This window comes from Alosa pseudoharengus, unplaced genomic scaffold, assembly GCF_046254945.1.
Source record: "Alosa pseudoharengus isolate Yale_2024_CS ecotype anadromous, Long Island Sound unplaced genomic scaffold, YU_APseudo_1.1 YU_APseudo_1.1_scf_9, whole genome shotgun sequence".
Lineage (NCBI taxonomy): Eukaryota > Metazoa > Chordata > Actinopteri > Clupeiformes > Clupeidae > Alosa > Alosa pseudoharengus.
In genome coordinates, this window is record NW_027468881.1 from 41,392,510 (window position 1) to 41,416,572 (window position 24,063).

At 44.0% G+C, this 24,063-nt stretch overlaps 2 protein-coding genes across 3 annotated transcripts in view; both read left to right on the forward strand.

The window, feature by feature from the left end:
* Positions 1–15,159, forward strand: part of nfascb (neurofascin homolog (chicken) b) — a 33,427-nt gene extending 18,268 nt beyond the window's left edge. For both annotated transcript variants that reach the window (XM_076275879.1, XM_076275878.1), the window contains 9 exons: positions 90–312; positions 2,667–2,782; positions 3,152–3,362; positions 4,233–4,355; positions 4,968–5,138; positions 5,363–5,494; positions 6,054–6,123; positions 7,162–7,197; positions 13,412–15,159. In XM_076275879.1, the coding sequence (XP_076131994.1) occupies positions 90–312; positions 2,667–2,782; positions 3,152–3,362; positions 4,233–4,355; positions 4,968–5,138; positions 5,363–5,494; positions 6,054–6,123; positions 7,162–7,197; positions 13,412–13,640 (1,311 nt within the window). In that variant the 3' untranslated portion in view covers positions 13,641–15,159. The remainder of the gene's footprint in view (positions 1–89; positions 313–2,666; positions 2,783–3,151; positions 3,363–4,232; positions 4,356–4,967; positions 5,139–5,362; positions 5,495–6,053; positions 6,124–7,161; positions 7,198–13,411) is intronic.
* A 5,554-nt stretch (positions 15,160–20,713) lies between these two features.
* Positions 20,714–24,063, forward strand: part of LOC143114067 (acidic mammalian chitinase-like) — a 30,358-nt gene continuing 27,008 nt past the window's right edge. The window contains exons 1-7 of the mRNA XM_076275498.1: positions 20,714–20,800; positions 20,930–20,959; positions 21,937–22,141; positions 22,534–22,590; positions 22,829–22,994; positions 23,409–23,533; positions 23,630–23,753. Of these exons, the coding sequence (XP_076131613.1) occupies positions 20,776–20,800; positions 20,930–20,959; positions 21,937–22,141; positions 22,534–22,590; positions 22,829–22,994; positions 23,409–23,533; positions 23,630–23,753 (732 nt within the window). The 5' untranslated portion in view covers positions 20,714–20,775. The remainder of the gene's footprint in view (positions 20,801–20,929; positions 20,960–21,936; positions 22,142–22,533; positions 22,591–22,828; positions 22,995–23,408; positions 23,534–23,629; positions 23,754–24,063) is intronic.

Genomic DNA, 24,063 nt, shown 5'->3' on the forward strand with positions numbered 1-24,063 from the left:
TTCCGCAATAGACAGCTTGTGTGATAATGTCCACTTTAAACAGTACGGTCGGTATTGCGCAATAGACAGCTTGTGTGTTTGGTGTCCAGCCGCTGCCCGAGCGGGACTGGAACGGTCCGTACCTGCAGTACATGGTGTGGTGGCGGCGGCAGGACTCCAGGGAGGAGTGGAAGAACGTCACCACACGCTGGTGGTGGCACACCATCTACGACACAGACACCTTCACAGCCTACGAGATCAAGGTGCAGGCCATCAACAAGTTTGGCTACGGCCCCGAGTCCCCCGTCGTCATCGGCTACTCTGGAGAAGATCGTGAGTACAGGGGAATTGAGACACCCAGCCTGTACACCAGGGGGCGATAGAGACACACAGCCTGTACACCAGGGGGCGATAGAGACACACAGCCTGTACACCAGGGGGTCTGTACACCAGGGGGCGATAGACACACAGCCTGTACACCAGGGGGCGATAGAGACACACAGCCTGTACACCAGGGGGTCTGTACACCAGGGGGCGATAGAGACACACAGCCTGTACACCAGGGGGTCTGTACACCAGGGGGCGATAGACACACAGCCTGTACACCAGGGGGCGATAGACACACAGCCTGTACACCAGGGGGCGATAGACACACAGCCTGTACACCAGGGGGTCTGTACACCAGGGGGCGATAGAGACACACAGCCTGTACACCAGGGGGTCTGTACACCAGGGGGCGATAGAGACACACAGCCTGTACACCAGGGGGTCTGTACACCAGGGGGCGATAGAGACACACAGCCTGTACACCAGGGGGCGATAGACACACAGCCTGTACACCAGGGGGTCTGTACACCAGGGGGCGATAGACACACAGCCTGTACACCAGGGGGTCTGTACACCAGGGGGCGATAGAGACACACAGCCTGCACACCAGGGGGCGATAGACACACAGCCTGTACACCAGGGGGTCTGTACACCAGGGGGCGATAGAGACACACAGCCTGTACACCAGGGGGTCTGTACACCAGGGGGCGATAGAGACACACAGCCTGTACACCAGGGGGCGATAGACACAGCCTGTACACCAGGGGGTCTGTACACCAGGGGGCGATAGACACACAGCCTGTACACCAGGGGGTCTGTACACCAGGGGGCGATAGAGACACACAGCCTGTACACCAGGGGGCGATAGACACACAGCCTGTACACCAGGGGGCGATAGACACACAGCCTGTACACCAGGGGGTCTGTACACCAGGGGGCGATAGACACACAGCCTGTACACCAGGGGGTCTGTACACCAGGGGGCGATAGAGACACACAGCCTGTACACCAGGGGGTCTGTACACCAGGGGGCGATAGAGACACACAGCCTGTACACCAGGGGGTCTGTACACCAGGGGGCGATAGAGACACACAGCCTGTACACCAGGGGGGGGATACTAGGACTGAAAGACGGGGGCGGGGCTTAGTCCTCTGGGTTGTAGGTCATTTGTGTGCATAGAGCTCCTGCCGTAACATTTTCATCACACCTTAAAGGCATCAATGAATTTATATTAGCAGGGACACCATGTCATTAGTTTTCACTCTCGCAATATTGCTAATTATAACAACAGTCTGCGGGGACTGATATTGTAGGCCCAGCTTGCCAGTGGCGGGGAGGGGGGGGGGGGGGGTGGCTGTCATATCACATCAGTCCTTTGAGGCCCAGGCTATTTTCAGTGTAATTTTAAGGTCTTTGGTCATTGTAAGGGCCATCTATTATGCTAGGCTATATAGTTTTCAAGACAGTATAGGCTACCCATATCTGGGAAAGTATGATGTGATCATGCTTGCATATATATTATGTCAGTCTTTATGTCAAGAAAAATTTATTTGTGTCTCATGATTGTTGCATTCATGTCATTCATTGTTGCATGATGGTAGGATTTAGATCAGTGTTTCTCAAACTTTTTTCAGACCAAGGACCACTTAACCAATAAAAAAAATCATGAGAGATTATAGATATGTAGATACCAGAGAGACTATAGATATGTAGATACCAGAGAGACTATAGATATGTAGATACCAGAGAGACTAGAGCGACTATAGATATGTAGATACCAGAGAGACTATAGATATGTAGATACCAGAGAGACTAGAGAGACTATAGATATGTAGATACCAGAGAGACTATAGATATGTAGGTACAGTACCAGAGAGATTATAGATATATAGATACCAGAGAGACTGTAGATATATAGATACAGTACCAGCGAGATTATAGATATATAGATACCAGAGAGACTGTAGATATGTAGATACTAGAGAGATTATAGATATGTAGATACCAGAGAGATTATAGATATGTAGATACCAGAGAGATTATAGATATATAGATATCAGAGAGATTATAGATATGTAGATGTAGATACCAGAGAGACTATACTGTAGATTGACTGACTGATTGATTGATTAATTAATTGATTCATTGACTGATTGATTCATTGACTGATTTATTGATTAATTGATTGATATATTGATCATGTATGTTTCACTTTTACTAGTGCTATAAGATGATTCTTTTATTATATTTTTATTCTTTATTTTATTGTACTCTATTTATTTAATAATTGTATATGCAATGGACCCTACTGAAATAGACTGATTTGAATTGATGGCTGTGTTGTGCCTGGCTTGTGCAGGGCCTCTAGAAGCTCCGTCGGAGCTGAGCGTGTCTGAAATGGAGAGCACGTCAGTGACGGTCAACTGGCTGCCCGTCCCCCACAGCAGCATCATGGGAGCGCTGAAGGAGTACAAGGTAACAAGGACCAACCTGGACGTGCTGGAACCTGTACTATACGTGCTGGAACCTGTACTATACGTGCTGGTGCATGTTTACTGCTGGACGTGCTGGTGCATGTTTACTGTATGTTTGCGTATGTATGCTTTGCGTCCTGCAGGTTCTGTTTGCTTTGCGTCCTGCAGGTTCTGTTTGCTTTGCGTCCTGCAGCTTCTGTTTGCTTTGCGTCCTGCAGGTTCTGCCTGACGTGTGCTGTGTGTCCTGCAGGTTCTGCCTGACGTGTGCTGTGTCCCCTTGTGTCCTGCAGGTTCTGCCTGAAGTGTGCTGTGTCCCCTTGTGTCCTGCAGGTTCTGCCTGACGTGTGCTGTGTCCCCTTGTGTCCTGCAGGTGTACTACTGGAGAGAGAGCAGCCAGCTGCCGTGGCTAAGTGTCAGCAGGCGGAGCAAGTCCAAAGGTTTCGCAGCATCGGGCCCTCGGCTGTCTGGGGACCTGACGGGATTAACCCCTTACAGCAACTACAGGATGTACATAGTGGTGGCCAACAGCCGCTACGAGGGGCCGCCAAGCAGCACTATTGAGTTCCAGACACTAGAGGGCGGTATGGCATGTTAACCTCATGTGGTTTCAACTGCATTTCTTCATGAAGTTTCTTAGTTCTTAGTGTCCTTATTTTGACAGTGTGCATAAATAAAATAATAATGAATGAATGACTCCTAACCAGAGTGATTATGGATTTTAAATGTTCATTATTTTTTTATTTAGTCTTTCAGTTTGGTTTCTGATTTCAGTTTAAGTTAGTTTTACAAAAGCAAAAGTAGTTTTATTTCTGCAGAATGATCTAGTTTCAGTTTAGTTTTTATTTTTGTTTTAGTTTTAGTTTTTCAGGTTATATGAGGAATGCCTTGATTTAGAAATGCCGAAAAAGGTGCAATGAAAGAGTAAAATCTGATATTTTGGAGGAAAAGGACATTTACAGGCCAGTGTCCCTAAATAATCTGATATTTTAGAGGAAAAGGATATTTAAGATAATTTTTATCAGGTATTATCCTTTTATAAGATCATATACTTTCCATAGGCCAGTGTCTCAATCAGAACTGGAGAAAGATGTACAGCAACACAGTGCGAACTACCTTTAATTCTATTTAGTTAGTTTTGCATTGTTCATTGTCGTTTTTGTTTTTTAGAGAACTTTAGTTTTTATTTTTATTTCAGTTAACTATATACTTTCACAGCTAGTTTTAGTTTTAGTCTTAATTTTCGTTAACTATAATTACCCTGCTCCTAACCGGTCTGACCTCTACAGTGCTGTCCGTTAACTATAATTACCCTGCTCCTAACCGTTCTGACCTCTACAGTGCTGTCCGTTAACTATAATTACCCTGCTCCTAACCGGTCTGACCTCTACAGTGCTGTCCGTTAACTATAATTACCCTGCTCCTAACCGCTCTGTCACCTCTGACCTCTACAGTGCCCTCTGCTCCACGCTCTTTCAAGATTCAGCACCGACACCTGGACACCATCTACGTGGAGTGGGAACGGCCGGCGGAACCCAACGGCATTCTGACAGGATACGTGCTGAGATACCAGCTGTGTAAGTGGACTAATGTGGACATTCTAACAGGATATGGACTAATGTGGACATTCTAACAGGATTTGTGCTGAGATACCAGCTGTGTAAGTGGACTAATGTGGACATTCTAACAGGATACCAGCTGTGTAAGTGGTCAACTCCTCTAAACAATTCACTGACTAAACATTTCATCGTCAAGATCATATCCAATATCTTTCTATTTTATGCTATCTATTACCATGTCATTCTAAGAAAAGTGTGTATTTGCCAGAGAGAGAGCAGAGTACTGTTGATTTGTGTTCAAATCATGCCTTTAGACTGATTTGTGTTCAAATATCACATCATGCCTTTAGAGTTTAGACTGATTTGTGTTCAAATATCACGTCATGCCTTTAGACTGATTTGTGTTCAAATATCACATCATGCCTTTAGAGTTTAGACTGATTTGTGTTCAAATATCACGTCATGCCTTTAGACTGATTTGTGTTCAAATATCACATCATGCCTTTAGAGTTTAGACTGATTTGTGTTCAAATATCACGTCATGCCTTTAGACTGATTCTGAGTGTTTGTCGTAACTGAACTGTGCATTCTGAGTGTTTGTCGTAACTGAACTGTGCATTGTGCTCCAAGTGAACGCAAGCAGAGGGGAGAAGATCCGTGAGGAGCAGTTACCTCCAAACAGGACGTACTTCTCCGTCCAGCGGTTTGACCGCTACACACGCTACAAGTTCTCTGTAGCCGCCCAAACGCAGGTCGGCATCGGAGAGTTCTACACCGAGGAGTCACCACACTTCACTGAGGGTCAGACATCATCCTGAGGAAGATATCACACGTTCTGGGATAGGGGGAGAGCAGTGACTATGAGTATCATGTGCTAATCTATCTTGCGTGCGTGTGTGTGTGTGTGTGTGTGTGTCTGTCTGTGTGTCTGTGTGTGTGTGTGTGTGTGCGTGCGTGCGTGTCTCTGTGTGTGTGTGTGTGTCTGTGTGTGTCTGTGCGCGTGTGTGTGTGTGTGTGTTCTACAGCTTACTCCACAGATCAGGTGGACTTGGCCACACAGGGCTGGTTCATTGGTTTGATGTGCGCTATTGCCCTCCTGGTGATCATCATGCTCGTTGTGTTCTTCATTAAGAGAAGCCGAGGGGGCAAATATCCAGGTGAGGGGGCAAATATCCAGGTGATCTACCATCAGTTGCACTAAAGACCTAATGAACAGGCCCTATTTTATAAAGACCTAATGAACACTAAAGACCTAATGAACAGGCCCTATTTTATAAAGACCTAATGAACACTAAAGACCTAATGAACACTAAAGACCTAATGAACAGGCCCTATTTCATAAAGACCTAATGAACACTAAAGACCTAATGAACACTAAAGACCTAATGAACAGGCCCTATTTTATAAAGACCTAATGAACACTAAAGACCTAATGAACACTAAAGACCTAATGAACAGGCCCTATTTTATAAAGACCTAATGAACACTAAAGACCTAATGAACACTAAAGACCTAATGAACAGGCCCTATTTTATATACACTTTTTTTAGCAATGTACTGTTGTCCATAAAACCCATTTATTATATATAATGAATGCACTGATGATATGATGTTCATAATAATATGCTAATTATGTCAAATAATATGATAATTATTTATTTAATAATATGATAAGTATTTATTGAAAAAGTGGTTTCTGTCTTTGTATCTTGCAAGTGAGGGATAAAAAGGACTTTTGCTTGGAACCACTGGATGACAAAGACCAGGAGGGAACGTTTGACTATCGGTGAGTTAATATCTCATTGGACAGTGCCCTAGAACTGCAGATCTGTTCTAAAATGCCCTAGAACTGCAGATCTGTTCTAGATTGCCCTAGAATTGCAGATATGTTCTAGAGTGCCCTAGAACTGCTGATATGTTCTACAGTGCCCTAGAACTGCTGATCTGCTCTAAAGTGCCCTAGAACTGCTGATCTGTTCTAAAGTGCCCTAGAACTGCTGATATGTTGTAGAGTGCGCTAGAACTGCTGATATGTTCTAGAGTGCCCTAAACTGCTGATATGTTCTAAAGTGCCCTAGAACTGCTGATCTGTTCTAAAGAGCCATAGAACTGCTGATATGTTCTGAAAGGGCTTAGATTGTGGGATATGGTGAAAGACCAAAGAGTACATTTTATCATATTAGCATTTTTTGCTTGTCTGCAAATCAAGTTTGTTTCCTCTTGTAACTGATTATCTAGCTATTTTAACTGCAGTTTAAAGTTCTTCAATATTTAACTAGATTCCTTCAGTGGGAAGTACTCATTGCGACACATAAAAGGAAGGGTATTTTGAGGTGCTGACATGATTTTATTTTGTTAAACAAAGATGAGATGATCCCCTTGGACAAGTCATCACCTACATCACACCCCAGATTATTTTTATAAACTCTGGTTAACTTTCTATTTTCTACTTTTCTGAATTTGTAAACGTTGTTTTGCATTTTTTCTTTTCTCGTCGTGCCACTGCAGGTCTCTCGAAAGGTATGAGAAGCTGTGTGTGCACTGACTGTCATTACCATGGCAACGTGTGGCCAGATTAACTCACAACACCATGTTCTAACACTCAGTTTGCTTTGGTTTGTGTCTTTGTGTGTGTTAGTGGTTATACAATACTGATTCTTGAGATTATTTCTGCATTGTGGTAGTGGTTATACAATACTGATTCTTGAGATTTTTGCATTGTTTCAAGGCTGCTGTGTGACTGTTTATTCATGAACATTCTGCTACAGTTCCATAACTGTGTTTGATAAACACTAAAGCTGTTTTCACTTTTCACATGTTCCAGGATAACTCGTGTTCCTACGCTTCCCTACACCAGACGGTACGTAGGCTACTGTCATACCATAATAAAACTCCCATCACTATTTCTGTGGTTAGACAGTTTTCTTCTCATGTTTAGAGAAAGGTTTGCTAAATACATCATCAACAGGGGAAATTGACGGCATTAAGCTCTTTTGCAGTAAAGGCCTGAGTTTACAGAGTCAAACCACAAAAAGGTGCTGGACGGAGTGGGTTGTATCTTAAAGGTTGTATCAGCGATTGCAGGCCCAAACATAAATGATCACATTCATCTAATCTTTCCTAACGATCCGCCCCATAAGCAGGCTTTTTTTTTAAAAAACATGTCTCTGTAGGCAGCCTAGGCTCTGGGATCTGCACACAAAAACAATTGCTACCAACAAGTGTTGCCAACCACTTAAAGGCAAAATAAAGAGTTCCAACCAATAACCAATGAGATGCGCGTTCAGGAGAGTTTCAATTGCACGGGAGGGAGGGGGAGGGAGTAGCGAGCTAGCTCTCTGTTTTGTTGGAACGTCAACAGAAGTGATGTTACCCCGCCATCGCTGATACAACCTTTAGGATGTTGTACCACTTCAACAGAGACCACTGGTTAAACAACAGAGTCCATGTGAGCACATACAGTAGACAGCTATGAGCATGTGAGCACATACAGTAGACAGCTATGAGCATGTGAGCACATACAGTAGACAACAGCTATGAGCATGTGAGCACATACAGTAGACAGCTATGAGCATGTGAGCACATACAGTAGGCAACAGCTATGAGCATGTGAGCACATACAGTAGACAGCTATGAGCATGTGAGCACATACAGTAGACAACAGCTATGAGCATGTGAGCACATACAGTAGACAACAGCTATGAGCATGTGAGCACATACAGTAGACAGCTATGAGCATGTGAGCACATACAGTAGGCAACAGCTATGAGCATGTGAGCACATACAGTAGACAGCTATGAGCATGTGAGCACATACAGTAGACAACAGCTATGAGCATGTGAGCACATACAGTAGACAGCTATGAGCATGTGAGCACATACAGTAGGCAACAGCTATGAGCATGTGAGCACATACAGTAGACAGCTATGAGCATGTGAGCACATACAGTAGACAACAGCTATGAGCATGTGAGCACATACAGTAGGCAACAGCTATGAGCATGTGAGCACATACAGTAGACAGCTATGAGCATGTGAGCACATACAGTAGGCAACAGCTATGAGCATGTGAGCACATACAGTAGACAGCTATGAGCATGTGAGCACATACAGTAGACAGCTATGAGCATGTGAGCACATATAGTAGACAACAGCTATGAGCATGTGAGCACATACAGTAGGCAACAGCTATGAGCATGTGAGCACATACAGTAGACAGCTATGAGCATGTGAGCACATACAGTAGACAACAGCTATGAGCATGTGAGCACATACAGTAGACAGCTATGAGCATGTGAGCACATACAGTAGGCAACAGCTATGAGCATGTGAGCACATACAGTAGACAGCTATGAGCATGTGAGCACATACAGTAGACAGCTATGAGCATGTGAGCACATACAGTAGACAGCTATGAGCATGTGAGCACATACAGTAGACAACAGCTATGAGCATGTGAGCACATACAGTAGGCAACAGCTATGAGCATGTGAGCACATACAGTAGACAGCTATGAGCATGTGAGCACATACAGTAGACAGCTATGAGCATGTGAGCACATACAGCACATACAGTAGACAGCTATGAGCATGTGAGCACATACAGTAGACAGCTATGAGCATGTGAGCACATACAGTAGGCAACAGCTATGAGCATGTGAGCACATACAGTAGACAGCTATGAGCATGTGAGCACATACAGTAGACAGCTATGAGCATGTGAGCACATACAGTAGACAGCTATGAGCATGTGAGCACATACAGTAGACAGCTATGAGCATGTGAGCACATACAGTAGGCAACAGCTATGAGCATGTGAGCACATACAGTAGACAGCTATGAGCATGTGAGCACATACAGTAGACAGCTATGAGCATGTGAGCACATACAGTAGACAACAGCTATGAGCATGTGAGCACATACAGTAGACAGCTATGAGCATGTGAGCACATACAATAGACAACAGCTATGAGCATGTGAGCACATACAGTAGACAGCTATGAGCATGTGAGCACATACAGTAGACAACAGCTATGAGCATGTGAGCACATACAGTAGACAGCTATGAGCATGTGAGCACATACAGTAGACAGCTATGAGCATGTGAGCACATACAGTAGACAACAGCTATGAGCATGTGAGCACATACAGTAGACAGCTATGAGCATGTGAGCACATACAGTAGGCAACAGCTATGAGTATGTGAGCACATACAGTAGACAACAGCTATGAGCATGTGAGCACATACAGTAGACAGCTATGAGCATGTGAGCACATACAGTAGGCAACAGCTATGAGCATGTGAGCACATACAGTAGACAGCTATGAGCATGTGAGCACATACAGTAGACAACAGCTATGAGCATGTGAGCACATACAGTAGACAACAGCTATGAGCATGTGAGCACATACAGTAGACAGCTATGAGCATGTGAGCACATACAGTAGGCAACAGCTATGAGCATGTGAGCACATACAGTAGACAGCTATGAGCATGTGAGCACATACAGTAGGCAACAGCTATGAGCATGTGAGCACATACAGTAGACAGCTATGAGCATATGAGCATGTGAACACATACAGTAGACAGCTATGAGCATGTGAGCACATACAGTAGACAGCTATGAGCATGTGAGCACATACAGTAGGCAACAGCTATGAGCATGTGAGCACATACAGTAGACAGCTATGAGCATGTGAGCACATACAGTAGACAACAGCTATGAGCATGTGAGCACATACAGTAGACAGCTATGAGCATGTGAGCACATACAGTAGGCAACAGCTATGAGCATGTGAGCACATACAGTAGACAGCTATGAGCATGTGAGCACATACAGTAGACAGCTATGAGCATGTGAGCACATACAGTAGACAACAGCTATGCGCATGTGAGCACATACAGTAGGCAACAGCTATGAGCATGTGAGCACATACAGTAGACAGCTATGAGCATGTGAGCACATACAGTAGACAGCTATGAGCATGTGAGCACATACAGTAGGCAACAGCTATGAGCATGTGAGCACATACAGTAGACAGCTATGAGCATGTGAGCACATACAGTAGGCAACAGCTATGAGCATGTGAGCACATACAGTAGACAGCTATGAGCATGTGAGCACATACAGTAGACAGCTATGAGAATGTGAGCACATACAGTAGACAACAGCTATGAGCATGTGAGCACATACAGTAGACAGCTATGAGCATGTGAGCACATACAGTAGACAACAGCTATGAGCATGTGAGCACGTGAGCACATACAGTAGACAACAGCTATGAGCATGTGAGCACATACAGTAGACAGCTATGAGCATGTGAGCACATACAGTAGGCAACAGCTATGAGCATGTGAGCACATACAGTAGACAACAGCTATGAGCATGTGAGCACATACAGTAGACAGCTATGAGCATGTGAGCACATACAGTAGGCAACAGCTATGAGCATGTGAGCACATACAGTAGACAGCTATGAGCATGTGAGCACATACAGTAGACAGCTATGAGCATGTGAGCACATACAGTAGGCAACAGCTATGAGCATGTGAGCACATACAGTAGACAGCTATGAGCATGTGAGCACATACAGTAGACAGCTATGAGCATGTGAGCACATACAGTAGGCAACAGCTATGAGCATGTGAGCACATACAGTAGACAGCTATGAGCATGTGAGCACATACAGTAGACAGCTATGAGCATGTGAGCACATACAGTAGGCAACAGCTATGAGCATGTGAGCACATACAGTAGACAGCTATGAGCATGTGAGCACATACAGTAGACAGCTATGAGCATGTGAGCACATACAGTAGACAACAGCTATGAGCATGTGAGCACATACAGTAGACAGCTATGAGCATGTGAGCACATACCATAGACAACAGCTATGAGCATGTGAGCACATACAGTAGACAGCTATGAGCATGTGAGCACATACAGTAGACAACAGCTATGAGCATGTGAGCACATACAGTAGACAGCTATGAGCATGTGAGCACATACAGTAGGCAACAGCTATGAGTATGTGAGCACATACAGTAGACAACAGCTATGAGCATGTGAGCACATACAGTAGACAGCTATGAGCATGTGAGCACATACAGTAGGCAACAGCTATGAGCATGTGAGCACATACAATAGACAGCTATGAGCATGTGAGCACATACAGTAGACAACAGCTATGAGCATGTGAGCACATACAGTAGACAACAGCTATGAGCATGTGAGCACATACAGTAGACAGCTATGAGCATGTGAGCACATACAGTAGGCAACAGCTATGAGCATGTGAGCACATACAGTAGACAGCTATGAGCATGTGAGCACATACAGTAGGCAACAGCTATGAGCATGTGAGCACATACAGTAGACAGCTATGAGCATATGAGCATGTGAACACATACAGTAGACAGCTATGAGCATGTGAGCACATACAGTAGACAGCTATGAGCATGTGAGCACATACAGTAGGCAACAGCTATGAGCATGTGAGCACATACAGTAGACAGCTATGAGCATGTGAGCACATACAGTAGACAACAGCTATGAGCATGTGAGCACATACAGTAGACAACAGCTATGAGCATGTGAGCACATACAGTAGACAGCTATGAGCATGTGAGCACATACAGTAGGCAACAGCTATGAGCATGTGAGCACATACAGTAGACAGCTATGAGCATGTGAGCACATACAGTAGACAGCTATGAGCATGTGAGCACATACAGTAGACAACAGCTATGCGCATGTGAGCACATACAGTAGGCAACAGCTATGAGCATGTGAGCACATACAGTAGACAGCTATGAGCATGTGAGCACATACAGTAGACAGCTATGAGCATGTGAGCACATACAGTAGGCAGCTATGAGCATGTGAGCACATACAGTAGACAGCTATGAGAATGTGAGCACATACAGTAGACAACAGCTATGAGCATGTGAGCACATACAGTAGACAGCTATGAGCATGTGAGCACATACAGTAGACAACAGCTATGAGCATGTGAGCACGTGAGCACATACAGTAGACAACAGCTATGAGCATGTGAGCACATACAGTAGACAGCTATGAGCATGTGAGCACATACAGTAGGCAACAGCTATGAGCATGTGAGCACATACAGTAGACAGCTATGAGCATGTGAGCACATACAGTAGACAACAGCTATGAGCATGTGAGCACATACAGTAGACAACAGCTATGAGCATGTGAGCACATACAGTAGACAGCTATGAGCATGTGAGCACATACAGTAGGCAACAGCTATGAGCATGTGAGCACATACAGTAGACAGCTATGAGCATGTGAGCACATACAGTAGACAGCTATGAGCATGTGAGCACATACAGTAGACAACAGCTATGAGCATGTGAGCACATACAGTAGGCAACAGCTATGAGCATGTGAGCACTTACAGTAGACAGCTATGAGCATGTGAGCACATACAGTAGACAACAGCTATGAGCATGTGAGCACATACAGTAGGCAACAGCTATGAGCATGTGAGCACATACAGTAGACAGCTATGAGCATGTGAGCACATACAGTAGACAGCTATGAGCATGTGAGCACATACAGTAGACAACAGCTATGAGCATGTGAGCACATACAGTAGGCAACAGCTATGAGCATGTGAGCACATACAGTAGATAGCTATGAGCATGTGAGCACATACAGTAGACAGCTATGAGCATGTGAGCACATACAGTAGACAGCTATGAGCATGTGAGCACATACAGTAGACAGCTATGAGCATGTGAGCACATACAGTAGACAACAGCTATGAGCATGTGAGCACATACAGTAGGCAACAGCTATGAGCATGTGAGCACATACAGCAGACAGCTATGAGCATGTGAGCACATACAGTAGACAGCTATGAGCATGTGAGCACATACAGTAGACAACAGCTATGAGCATGTGAGCACATACAGTAGGCAACAGCTATGAGCATGTGAGCACATACAGTAGACAACAGCTATGAGCATGTGAGCGTGCGTGTGGTGTAATGCATGTGAGCGTGCGTGTGGTGAGCGTGCGCGTGGTGACCGGCGCTCTGTCCCCAGGGAGGAGGACATCAGGCAGAGGAGAGCGGACTCGGTGGACGGCATCATGGGCAGGACGGAGAGCGACGACAGCCTGGTGGACTACGGCGACGGAGGGGAGATCGAGTTCAACGAGGACGGCTCGTTCATCGGCCAGTACACAGGCGTCAGCAAGCGCGAGCGGTCAGATAGAGACCACGACAGCTCAGAGGCCACCTCGCCGGCCAACACCATATACACACTGGCCTAGTTCAGCGCCCCCTGTGGGCAGCAGAGCGCCACTGCGGACCTCACAACAGCTGCCCACACACTGCTGCGTTCACCTGAGAGGGTTTCTCACCTCGGGTCAGTCACACAGAGGACATAGATTCCGCTGCACACGAGGGGATCTTAGGGGGGAGAACACTGGACTTAACGTGGTGCTTTTGTCAAGGTCGTAGCTCAGTTTGGGAAATAACACAAGGTCGTTTTACAGGAGAAGGCTGCTCCCTTTATGCAGATAATTTACCAACATGATCCTGTCCTGTTTTTAATCTTTTCAAACGAAAGGGCATAAAGAGGTAACAGCCGTGTGGGGGAGGAGTGTTTTATCATGTTGATAAAGACTAAGAGACTGAGGAGAATGATGGCGTTGCTATGGTGGCGGTTGCTATGGTGGCGGTATTTGATGTGCTGTGTTGCGGCTCAGCAAAAGCTATTTATTCTGGGTTTTTTTTGTTCTTTTTTAGCCCATGACCTCTGACCTCTTGACCATCTCTGGGTGTTTTTCTCTGCCCATTAACGACTGGTCTGCCTTTTGATCAAACTGCCCTCATTCTTCAAATATATGAACAGTAGTGTTTTAAAGCTTACAAAACTATAGTACACACAATCTCTGCACATTCTTCAGTTTTTAACGGGCTATACCAATATCAGTGATGTTTAAAGTTCAAACTCATGAGGCCCAAATGCAAGATGGTGGAGCCCCTAGTGTGTTGAAGATGTTTTCTTATATTACAAGCATGAGGAGGATGAAATTAGAACCCAGAGTGTGTTTAAGATGTTATTACAAGTATGAGGGTGAAATTAGAGCCCCTAGTGTGTTTACGAGGTGGTCCTTAATTCACCCATTACATTCCAAACCAATCCCAGAGCATTCTGGGTAGGTTCTCTCCGTGTTCTAATGCACGTTTGTTTATCTACTAGTGTAGTTGTGCTCAGACAGGAAGAACGTCCCGTCATCTCAGATGTGGAAGAGAAAGAGGATGCAGCCTAGTGTGACTCCTATTCTGCACATTGACCTCTAAAGCAATACCCACCCGACACCTCCTCCTGGTCATGAACAAAAGATCTCCTCATACCATATCAACGCTCCCTGTTTCATTTCTCATTGTTTTGTTCTCCTTGTGGTTATAACAACTTCATGAGACATTAGAATCTCTGATGCTCTGTGTAGGAGTTCCTGTATTGTTGATTGCACTGATAGCCGGTGATTTCTCTTGTGCGGTAACAAAAGGAGGCACTAATAGAGGAAGTAAGCGTTTAATAAAGCAATAACACTGAAGCACTTCATGTTAATGAGGTTTTTGCAGGTGTGTGGGTCAGATGCTTTTAACCCTCTCTTGACTGGTGGATATTTCCTCATGCAGTTTAGCAAGCTTTTGTATGTTAGACTTGGATATATTACATTGGTTTTGTACAGTATGTGCACTTTAGAACAATTTTACTCTGATCATTTGTAAACTAATTTGCTAAATAATAAATGTGGCAATAAACCTGTTAATCCTCAATTGATATCAGTTTTTCAAGTACTGTAGGTAGTTACCTAATGCTATAGGAAATGGGTGATGGCAATAATTTGCTTGAATTTCCCCAATAAATAAATAAAGTATCTATCTATCTGTCTATAATGCACATGAAAGATGGCCATACCTACAATTCACCATGAGCTGTGGATCATGGGTGGCGTCATTACAAGGTAATATTACAGACCTGGTATGTTTCGTCGTCAGAAACTCTGTAGCTATTTACCAAATGTGGTCTGGAAGTATGTCAACGGTGTCACGTTGCGTGCGGAGGTGTTTTAGCCCTCAGGCAGAAATGTGACCCCCATGTGCACACCGCACCCTGCATGTGCTCTGCCAGGCCACAAGTGTGACAGCAAACGGAACTGACCACACGTGTTACACACACGTGAACTGACCAAGGTTCACTCATCTTATATGGAGATCAAAACATCTATTTGATATTGTTTTTAGTATGAAGAGACTTACCGAGTGCTCTCTCAAAAGATCATTGTGATTTCATTTAAAGCAACACCAAAGAACTTTTCCTCTGTCGCACGCACTATTTGTTTATTCAGCACCAGCTTTGGAAATAACGATGTCCACAGACAAGGTAGAATATGTTGCATGATTTTATGAAAGTACGATGTATTGCGACATTAGATGCAAGTCAAATTTGTAGTTTCTTATGTCTCATTACATCGAACTACAGATCTGCTACCCGATCTGACAAACTTATTATAGCCGATAGAGGGCCGCGAAGCGAATGCAGAAGTGCTGTTTACCCTGTTACGAGTTGATGAACCACTGAAACGATTTTGGAAACATTATTTTAAGGTACAAAAACTCTTTGGTGTTGCTTTAAGAAGACTTAGGGCTCTATCTTGCACTTTAGCGCAATTGACCTTGCGCAAATCGCTTTGTGGGCGGATCTTGGGCGCTATTTCTATTTTACCGGCGGGATAATGACTGTTGTGCCCGACGCAAATCTAAAATGGGGTGGTCTGTAGTAGCTACATTATTCATGGGTGTGGTTTGGGCGTAACGTGCAATAAACCAATCAGAGCGTCATCTCACATTCCCTTTAACAACAGGCACGCTTGTTCCATAGCGGATTGCTATTATGATGGCGGATTTGCCAGGCACAGCCAGGAACGGTTCACAGCGCTATGGTCAGTTGGAAACAGTTTGCTATTGATTTTTCCTCTTAACAAAATGTAATACAGAAATGTCACTTTCCGATGTTTTCTGCCCTCTCTGCCCTTCTCACTGAATCACGAGGTTATGAATGCATAGTGATATTTTTGCAATGTAATCTAACATTACCTCACTATAGACAATGCAGATCTGTCAGATAAGCTCTCCTCTCCCGTGCTGCTGCTGGGGCATTTGGGTTAAGTGGCATCGGCATGCAGTTCAACGTCTCATTAAGTCCTCTAATATTTCCTAATTTATGTCATCAACACATCCGTGATTCGTGGAAATGTGTTCGCTAGATTTATACCTGTTTTTTCACATCGGACACCACACTGATTTCCCTCGTGTAACAATATTTGTCCTTGTAATTATGTATGGTTTGGAGAAATGGGAACTGTGTCTTATAGATGAGAGGAGCAAAGTGTATTGCGCAACACAGGCGCCCAAGCAAGCGCTCCTGCAGGTGTAAGCTACGGCTGTACCTTACCAACAGGCAACTCAACAACGAGAAACAGTTTCCAAGTTGACCTAACTTTCCAACTCTGCACAGTATCCCATTAACTGCATGACAGTAGTAGCCTAGAAATCTAGATGGCAAATTAATTTGCTCAGCCTGTACGTCTAGTAGCAAACCATAGGGATTTCTATTGGCTGACGCCGTGGACGTCATCCAATCACATCGCTCTATTTTGTTAGAGAGTCTTAAGGCAGGCTTAACAGGATGACGACAGTCCTGCGATGGTGAACAACAGGGAAGGTGGCTATGGCGAATGAAGAGCGGTTGTTTGAATCGGCGTTGGCGTCAACTTTGTAGGAGTTGGACTTGTGATTTTCTTTGAAAGTTGAGCAACACAATGCACTTAAGTCATTCCTTTCGAAGAAGGATGTATTTGCCGTTTTGCCGACCGGATACGGTAAAAGTTTACTTCCCCGTTCACTGTTTTCATCGCTCTGGCCATGTCATCCTGCTCTTTGTTCTGATTGGTCGTAGCGCTGGCCTATTGCATACCTAGGCAGTTTGAAAGACAATTCTCTGCCAGCCCCTTGGATTAAGCGAGGTGAATGGGTCGATTCCAGACTATACATTTCAATGATATAGGATGGCCCGCCAGGCTATGACAGTAAGCTATTTACAATATTTTATGTAAAGTAGAGTTTTTAAACACGTTATCATCAACTTAATGCACGCACAACTTTTGTTTGAGCAGGAGAGAGAATAACAATGAATGGACGCAGCAACTACAGAAATTGTAGCCAAGGCTACTTGCTGCTTTCTTTTACTGTCTATGGTTGCTGGTTAACAGCACATAATAAGCTTATTTAAGCGAATTCACAAACTCAAGACTTCAAGGCCATCATGTATATAAAACGTTTTTTGAAAACAACGAAAGGATGGAGGGAACATAGCAAAGTTTTGAGTTATTTCAGATGGGCTACAACAAGGTAGGCAAAATTTTGGTGCTTGTCAAAACCTTAGCGCAGCTGGAATAATGCTTATAGGATGATGTTAAAGCGCACACAATGTTTAAAGCCATACACAACGGTAAATTGGAACAAAACTAAAGGTAACTTTAGCCTTTATAAGGCTGTATAAAGTTGTCCAAATCAATAGGTCGTAATTAGGCGTTGTTATTGTAAAGATATTGCACGTAGATGTACTATATAGGCTACTACATTTTTAGTTGACCAATGCACGAACAAAACCGGGAAACGGCCAAATATTATCAAGGCTTTGAATGTTTCCGTCTGTGCTTTCTGCAGGCCTGTGGCCATGCATGCGCCCTTAAAATAGATAGAGTTTTTGTAGTGTGTAATGGCTAGATGTGGCCTTAGAGTGGCTGAGCCTCTGCCCTGTTTCCCTGGGGCAGTGGGGCATCTGTCTTTCTCTCTGCCCTGTTTCCCTGGGGCAGTGGGGCATCTGTCTTTCTCTCTGCCCTGTTACCCTGGGGCAGTGGGGCATCTGTCTTTCTCTCTGCCCTGTTACCCTGGGGCAGGGGGCATCTCACTGCCCTGTTACCCTGGGGCACTGGGGCATCTCACAGAGGGCAGGGGCAGAGAGTCACAAACTCTATCTCTCAGGCTGCTCAGATCACGCAATGTTGGCCAGAATTGAGACAGACAGCTGACGGGCCCGGCCTCTTCCTGTGCTTGCTTGTGCTTGGTCTGTGACGCAATACGCAGCTCACAACAGTCATCTCTGCCCACAGACATTTCAGCTGTTTACTTTGAATGCAACTAATGAACCAATGTCCCCTACGGATTACTGTTTTATTATTATTTTATTCTTAGTTCAATATGCTTTCCATCGGACACGTGTCATGTTTTTGGCCTCCTAAAAAATCAGGCTTGCTCTTCACAACAGCTGGTTGAGACAGACAGACTTGTTTTGTGTGTGTGTGTGTGTGTGTGTGTTTGTGGACCATAAGACCATGAGTTTGTGAAAGTTGTTCCGTCTGCGTTGAAGTCTGATAATGTTGCAAGATCCCACATGTCAAAAACAACACTTGCTTTCATCATTTGTCTTGTGAACAGCTGAACCTGTGAATACTGTTGCAACATCCACCCACCAAGGTGCTGTGTACACTGAAACACAAATACTGTTGCAACATCCACCCACCAAGGTGCAATGCAATTGACTCCTGTGTATTCACTAAAACTATTTATTGCATGTAAAGCAACTTTCTGTAGAAAACCTTTGAAATATATACCTAATATGTGTACCTACATAGACAAATGCATTACCCTCAAATAATGAAGTAAATTACATTTAGCTATAAATTATGTATTCTTAATCATCTTTTATAATAAAATTACCTTTGATAATACTGAAAAAGACTTACAGTACATGTTTAATCTTATCATACAGCCAATATACACTTAGTTTATCATATCTGATGTTACGCAACAGCCAGGCTTTTATTATTCAACTCTTTCCCAGTGCTTACTGTGGCTTGGTGGAGTCCTTCTCAAGTGCTCACTATGGAGCAACTAATAGTCATTATTTGTATTTAAAATTATATTAATTTAAAACATAGATATGTTTTGATAGAGATGATGCTATAGAGCAGGGGTTCCCGAACTTTTCCACGACAAGGCCCCCCAAATACTTCTAGGTTCTGGCCAAAGACCCCCTTGATGTGTTATTAAACCCATCGACAATACTACGGCAAATGTAAAATACATTAAGCTAATCCTAATAATTATTTTAGCCACAAGCACTTTGCGATGGAGCATACAGTGTGCAAAAATTGTATTTGGGGCTTTCTGCTATATGAGAGCTATCACTCTACTATTATTTCCAGTCATTATCATGGGAAATATAATGTTTAGATATGCATCACATTATTATAATGCCATTGTATAACAATCCTCATAGTAATAGGTATATTTTAAACTTTTCAAATGTATTTGTTTGTTGCTTTTATTTTTCCCTCCAACGTGCTGAGGCCCCCCTGGCACCCCCTCACGGCCCCGGCCCCCACTTTGAAAACCACTGCTATAGAGGACAATGGGTGTCACAGAAATAGTAATAAAATAAATGAATAATTCATTATATATAATTATAATAATAAATAATATTCATTATATATCATCCTCCATGAGGGGCCAAAATGGTCACACTTGGATTTTAATCTAGACTCTGAAAACACGTATGGACCTTCATTTTGAATCAATACCCTAAAACACTTCTGGACCTTCATTTTGAATCAATACCCTAAAACACGTATGGACCTTCATTTTGAATCAATACCCTAAAACACGTATGGACCTTCATTTTGAATCAATACCCTAAAACACGTATGGACCTTCATTTTGAATCAATACCCTAAAACACGTCTGGACCTTCATTTTGAATCAATACCCTAAAACACGTATGGAGCTTAATGAAGAAGAATGGTTCTAAAGGAACAGGGTTGCATCTAGAGTTTTCAAGTGGGCATTAATGGGCATTCATTCATTTTTCACATTTTTCAAGGTGTTCATTCATTTTTTACATTTGTCAAGGTGTTGTAAGGTGTTCCTCAAAGCAGAAGCTTAAGATGATATAAAACAGAACATAGTGATCAGCTGGATGTCCTACTGATTATAGAGTATAGACCTTTGAGTCACGCCGTACAGATAAACATCCACACTCCTCACTTTGGGGTGAAACACAGGACACCTGCAGACACACACTGCTCTCTGCACTGCTCACCTTGAGTGGGACACCTGCACACACCCACTGCTCCTGCACGCTGTGCTGTATCTGAGTTATCAGGTCCAATGCAGTGATTTCTGTTGCATCATGTCGCATCCCCCCTTTGGTTGGCCCCTCCCCATCCTATCAGACATGTATAAGTGATGTCATGTCCACCACTGCTCTAGTGCCTATAGGCAAGAGAAAGGACAAGACGCTCGGCAAGGAGAAGCAGCTCCCAAAACATTATGGCCAGGCTGACACTCATCGCGGGTAAGTCCTGATACTAAATCAAAACAACCTTTAGAATGAATCTTTGCTTTTTTCTAAAAATACAACAACATTCTCATTACCATATTTGGATCCTATGGCAATAAGCAATATGAGCTTTCTCCCCGTCAGGTTTGACCCTTTTGGCGTGCCTTAATGTGGGTAAGTGGCCTTTGAGGGACAAACTGTATTATTCCTTTCTAACACCAACTATCAATACAAATCAGTGGTCTGGACACAGACTCAAGTTTCCTTTATGTTTTATCGGTGAAAACTCAGAGACGTGTCACTGGAGACACCGGTCTAATTGTCTGATCTTAGTCTGACTGAAGTACTAGCCTGGTCTGGTGAAGTACTAGCCTGGTCTGGTGAAGCACTAGCCTGGTCTGGTGAAGTACTAGCCTGGTCTGGTGAAGCACTGTGGCCTACTGGTTGAGGGGCAGCCATGGCCTACTGGTTAGCGCTTCGGACTTGTAACGGGAGGGTTGCCAGTTCAAACCCCGACCAGTAGGAACGGTTGAAGTGCCCTTGAACAAGGCACCTAACCCCTCACTGCTCCCCGAGCGCCGCCTACACCAAAAGAGTGGCAAAGAAGCCCAATCTATTGCAGCTGACCCCAGCCATCCCTTGTCCTGCCAGTTTAAGCTACTCCCCTCAGGCCGTAGGTACTCCAGGCCCAGATGCAGGTCCAATAGACTCAGAAACTCTTTTATCCCGACTTTTCCATTTCCATTTTAAACAGTCTGGCAGAACTGTTTTAACTATATTTATTTTGATTCATTACTGTGTTAGAGCCTGTAGGGTATTTATGTTTTTATGTATTGTTGTGTGTCTTGTCCTTATGTCTGTCTGCTGACTGTGAAATTAATAGCCCCTCGGGGACAATAAAGTTATCTTGACCTTGACCTTGAGCTCACTGCGTTTTAATGTTTTAATGCTTCACCTCACTGTGTGCTGAGTGTGTTTCACTAATTCATGGATTGGGATAAATGCAGAGACAACATTTCCTTCACAGGATCAAAAGAGTATATATGTATACTTATACTTATACACTAGCCTGGTCTGGTGAAGTACTAGCCTGGTCTGGCACCATGCCAATACTAACTGCCAATACCTAACTGTGCACATGTGCTCCACAGTGTCATCAACCAAACTGGTCTGCTACTTCACCAACTGGTCCCAATATAGACCTGGATCGGGCAGGTTCCTGCCAGCAAATGTGGACCCAAACCTTTGCACCCATCTAATCTACGCCTTCTCCATCATAAACCACTCCAACCAACTGGCCACCTATGAGTGGAATGATGAGACCCTGTACAGCTCGTTCAATGGCCTGAAGAGCAGGTATGTGTGCAGCCAAATACAATAATACAGTGGGTGCTCCTAGTGTAAGAGCAGGTATGTGTGCAGTAGCTGCTCCTAGTGTAAGAGCAGGTATGTGTGCAGTAGCTGCTCCTAGTGTAAGTTAGGAGTAAGTAGGGAAATGGTTGGTATTCATGAGAGGGCCTATTGAGCCATGTACTGTCTTCAACATCACGTTCTGCCTTTGTGACGTTTCTCTTAGTAGAGATACAGTACATGCATGTTCTTATAGTTGAGATATGATGCATGGTCTTATAGTTGAGATATGATGCATGTTCTTATAGTTGAGATATGATGCATGGTCTTATAGTTGAGATATGATGCATGGTCTTATAGTTGAGATATGATGCATGGTCTTTATTTGTCTATGACAGGAATCCGTCTTTAAAGACTCTGCTTGCTGTTGGAGGTTGGAACTTTGGAACATCCCAGTGAGTGTGTTTAAGTGTTTGTACTTCTACATGATCTCCACCGGCGTCTAGACGCCTGTCTGAGACCTGTTCATCACATGCACAGCACACGCATATTTATCTATGGATCTGACTCCTCAGCCTGTGCTCGTAACCCCAATCTGTGCTCGTAACCCAATCTCAATCTGTGCTCGTAACCCAATCTCAATCTGTGCTCGTAACCCAATCTCAATCTGTGCTCGTAACCCCAATCCCACAGGTTCTCCATCATGGTATCCACTGCAGCTAACCGACAGAAGTTCATCCAGTCGTCCATCAGCTTCTTGCGGACCAATGGGTTTGATGGTCTGGACCTGGACTGGGAGTACCCTGGTGCTCGAGGGAGCCCCCTGCAGGACAAGCAGAGATTCACAATGCTCTGCCAGGTGAGTTAACCCAACCACATCCTACGCATCCCTGATGATTCACAATGCTCTCCCAGGTGAGTTAACCCAACCACATCCTACGCATCCCTGATGATTCACAATGCTCTGCCAGGTGAGTTAACCCAACCACATCCTACGCATCCCTGATGATTCACAATGCTCTGCCAGGTGAGTTAACCCAACCACATCCTACGCATCCCTGATGAAAAAGTTACCGTATATCTTGTATGAGCTGTGAAAGATGAAAAGGTTACTGTATATCTCATATGGGCTATGAAAGATGTTGAAAAAGTTACCGTCTATCTCGTATGAGCTGTGAAAGATGAAAAGTTACCGTATATCTCGTATGAGCTGTGAAAGATGAAGCTGCTTTGTTTGTTTCTTGATGTATAATAAACACACTTTGGGTTCAAGGAACTGCTTGAGGCATTTGAGCAGGAAGCCATGGACACCAAGCGTCCCAGACTGCTGCTCACCGCAGCCGTGACCGGAGGCAAGGGAAACATTGACAACGGTTATGAAATTGCCAAAGTATCAATGTAAGAGAGCGGCCGTAAAAAGATAACATTGTGCGTTATGATGGTGTGATGGCGTACTGGGACATGACCCAGACTCGGTTTACATCGATCCCTCAGGTACCTGGACTTCATCAATGTCATGACCTACGACTACCATGGGGCATGGGACCCGTTCACTGGCCACAACAGTCCACTCTACAGCAGTGCCACTGATATGGGAGACAATGTCTACTACAACGTGGTATGTTCGATTAGAATATTATTATTAGAATATTATTAGCCTAATAGTCTTGTACACTCACAAATGAATAGTGTACAGGGAAGGATTGTATGCCAAATAAATCCCAAATCTATTGCCAGTAGAATGTATGGTTAAATCCCTAAACAACTTAAGGTTTGAAACGCAACAAACACTATTATACATTGTAGAGCTAGCTATAACAAAAATCTACTTATAAGTTATAAGTACAGAGAAAGGGTTTATTTGTAACAACTACAAATGTTGAGTGGCTACAACCATAAACAAATGTTCATGTTTATCAATATATTTT